This window comes from Perkinsus marinus, assembly GCF_000006405.1.
Source record: "Perkinsus marinus ATCC 50983 genomic scaffold scf_1104296966926, whole genome shotgun sequence".
NCBI lineage: Eukaryota > Perkinsozoa > Perkinsida > Perkinsidae > Perkinsus > Perkinsus marinus.
Genome location: NW_003203754.1, coordinates 23,319 through 25,158, shown reverse-complemented (window position 1 = coordinate 25,158; position 1,840 = coordinate 23,319). Strand labels below are relative to the sequence as shown.

Here is a 1,840-nt window from a genome sequence, read left to right as displayed (position 1 = left end):
TTTGAGGGTGTAGTTCCTAGCCATAATTCCACAGTCGTGATGTACTTACTCAATCGAAGCACGACTAGAGACGTGGAGTCACTCGACCGGAGTATTCTGTTCAGGAATTCGGAGTTCCTCCTCAAGCAACTGGCCCGGATGGTAAAGGTCGGAGAACCATCATCAGTGAGGCCGAAAGTTGCTTGATTACTTCCCATAACGTGGATTCAGGGAGTAGTCGAAGAGGCTCCCAACCAAACGATATGTAACGGCATCTGGACGGACGCGAGTCTGAGGAAAAGCGGCGAAGTCATGCCTTTCTCTCCGGTGGCTAGAGAGTGATGCCGGTGTTACTTGTTTTCTTTTGTGTTCATCTTCTCGGCCAATTTGGGTAGTTATACGACTGAGTGTGAGATTGGGTCCGATCGTTAGTGTTGAAATAATGTGCTACCTTACTTCAGCTCGGCGGAGTTTAAACGCAAATTCGAGTAGAAATGTACAGAAACCTACAAAAATTCTCCCAAATTTTCTCGGGATTCTCATATCGTCACCAACATATTTAGTTGATCACGTATTCCCATACTACCGATCGTAAACGGTCTATGCACACTGCTGCTGTCAGTGAGATCGTTCTCGGTGCGTTCCTATGGCCCAATATGATTCGTGCACTTTTCATGTCGAGTGTGTGAAAATACGCAGCATTTCAACAAATCTGTTGGTGACGATATGGGAATTTCGAGGTGATTTGAGAAAATTCGTATTGGTTTCTAAACACTTCTACCCGATCTCGTACGTTAGCTTCTATATTTATCGAGCAAATTCCTAAGCTCAGCTCGAACATATACTCCAACACTTATCTATGACTTCCGAACAGCACCCTGCCATCGACAGTGTGCAGCCTTCTGATGTTCCTGACGTGAGTCGCAGCCCTCCAGAAGCGAATATGGACAAAACAGATATGCTAGAGGACTTGGCGGAGAGAGTAGTCACAGTCGGCAAGTGTCGGATCGAATGGTTCGATATAGGTAGCTGGAATGGCTTCTGTTTTTGCTGAGGCTAATGTTGCTAGAGAGAAGGAACGAGAAGCTCTACGTGAGAAACATGTCCAGGTCCTCACGTGCATTGAAGAAACGAAGTGTGCTCAATACTGTAGGGGAGATTTGTAGCAGATTTGTTCAGAAATGACGTTGTTGCGGAGACAACGCGGCTGAGGAAAACGATCGATTCGTATGAGGCGAAAAGTGAGCACGATCTGAAACGACTCGAGCAGGAAATGAGAACTTTGTTGGAGACCAAGCATTCGGAGGCGATGGCGCGCATTGGGGAACTCGAGGTTAGTCTAATAGATGGCTTTACTAGGATACACTGTTGAGCAGTGTTGGAATATATGTTTACTCCTCAGCTGAGCTCAGAAGTTCCCACATTCATTATAGGAGTTCATATATGATTCGGGGTAGAGATAATCAAAAGCCAACAAGAATGTCCCAGAATTTCCATATTGTCACCAACACGTGCATATTTTCCCACACTGCTACTGTTGAGCAGGAGAGAGCAGCAGAGGTGGAGAAGGCTCTGGTGGAAGAGATAGAGAACAGGAAGCGCCATACTGAGAGCGTTTTGGGAATGCTGCAACAGAAGGTCAGTGGGGAGGAGGATGGTCGTTGTTAATGCTGTTAGAGCAGCGAGGAGTGAATGTAAAAGACGAAAGTTTCGTCACGAAATCACCGGGGGATTGGACCATGGACCGGCATTTTGTAGGTTGAGGAGATATCGGAGTCTGTGAATATCGAGACGGCGATCAGGAGGAGGAATCATGAGGTGGGGTGAGCCTGGGCTGGTGGAAAACGAGACATTTCACAAA

The 1,840-nt window shown here is 46.7% G+C and overlaps 2 protein-coding genes across 2 annotated transcripts in view; both read left to right on the top strand.

Annotated features, from left to right (window-relative positions):
* Nucleotides 1-186, top strand: part of Pmar_PMAR008229 (hypothetical protein) — a gene marked incomplete at both ends in the record, with an annotated part of 2,309 nt that extends 2,123 nt beyond the window's left edge. Inside the window, one exon of the mRNA XM_002768884.1 lies at nucleotides 105-186. Within this exon, the coding sequence (XP_002768930.1) occupies nucleotides 105-186 (82 nt within the window). The remainder of the gene's footprint in view (nucleotides 1-104) is intronic.
* Nucleotides 187-838: 652 nt separating this feature from the next.
* On the top strand, nucleotides 839-1,647 carry Pmar_PMAR008228 (hypothetical protein; the record flags this gene model as incomplete). Its single annotated transcript, XM_002768883.1, has 4 exons — nucleotides 839-961; nucleotides 1,005-1,114; nucleotides 1,159-1,312; nucleotides 1,525-1,647. 4 exons carry the CDS (start codon nucleotides 839-841, stop codon nucleotides 1,645-1,647), a joined length of 510 nt encoding a protein of 169 aa, XP_002768929.1.
* Between the last annotated feature and the right edge of the window lie 193 nt (nucleotides 1,648-1,840).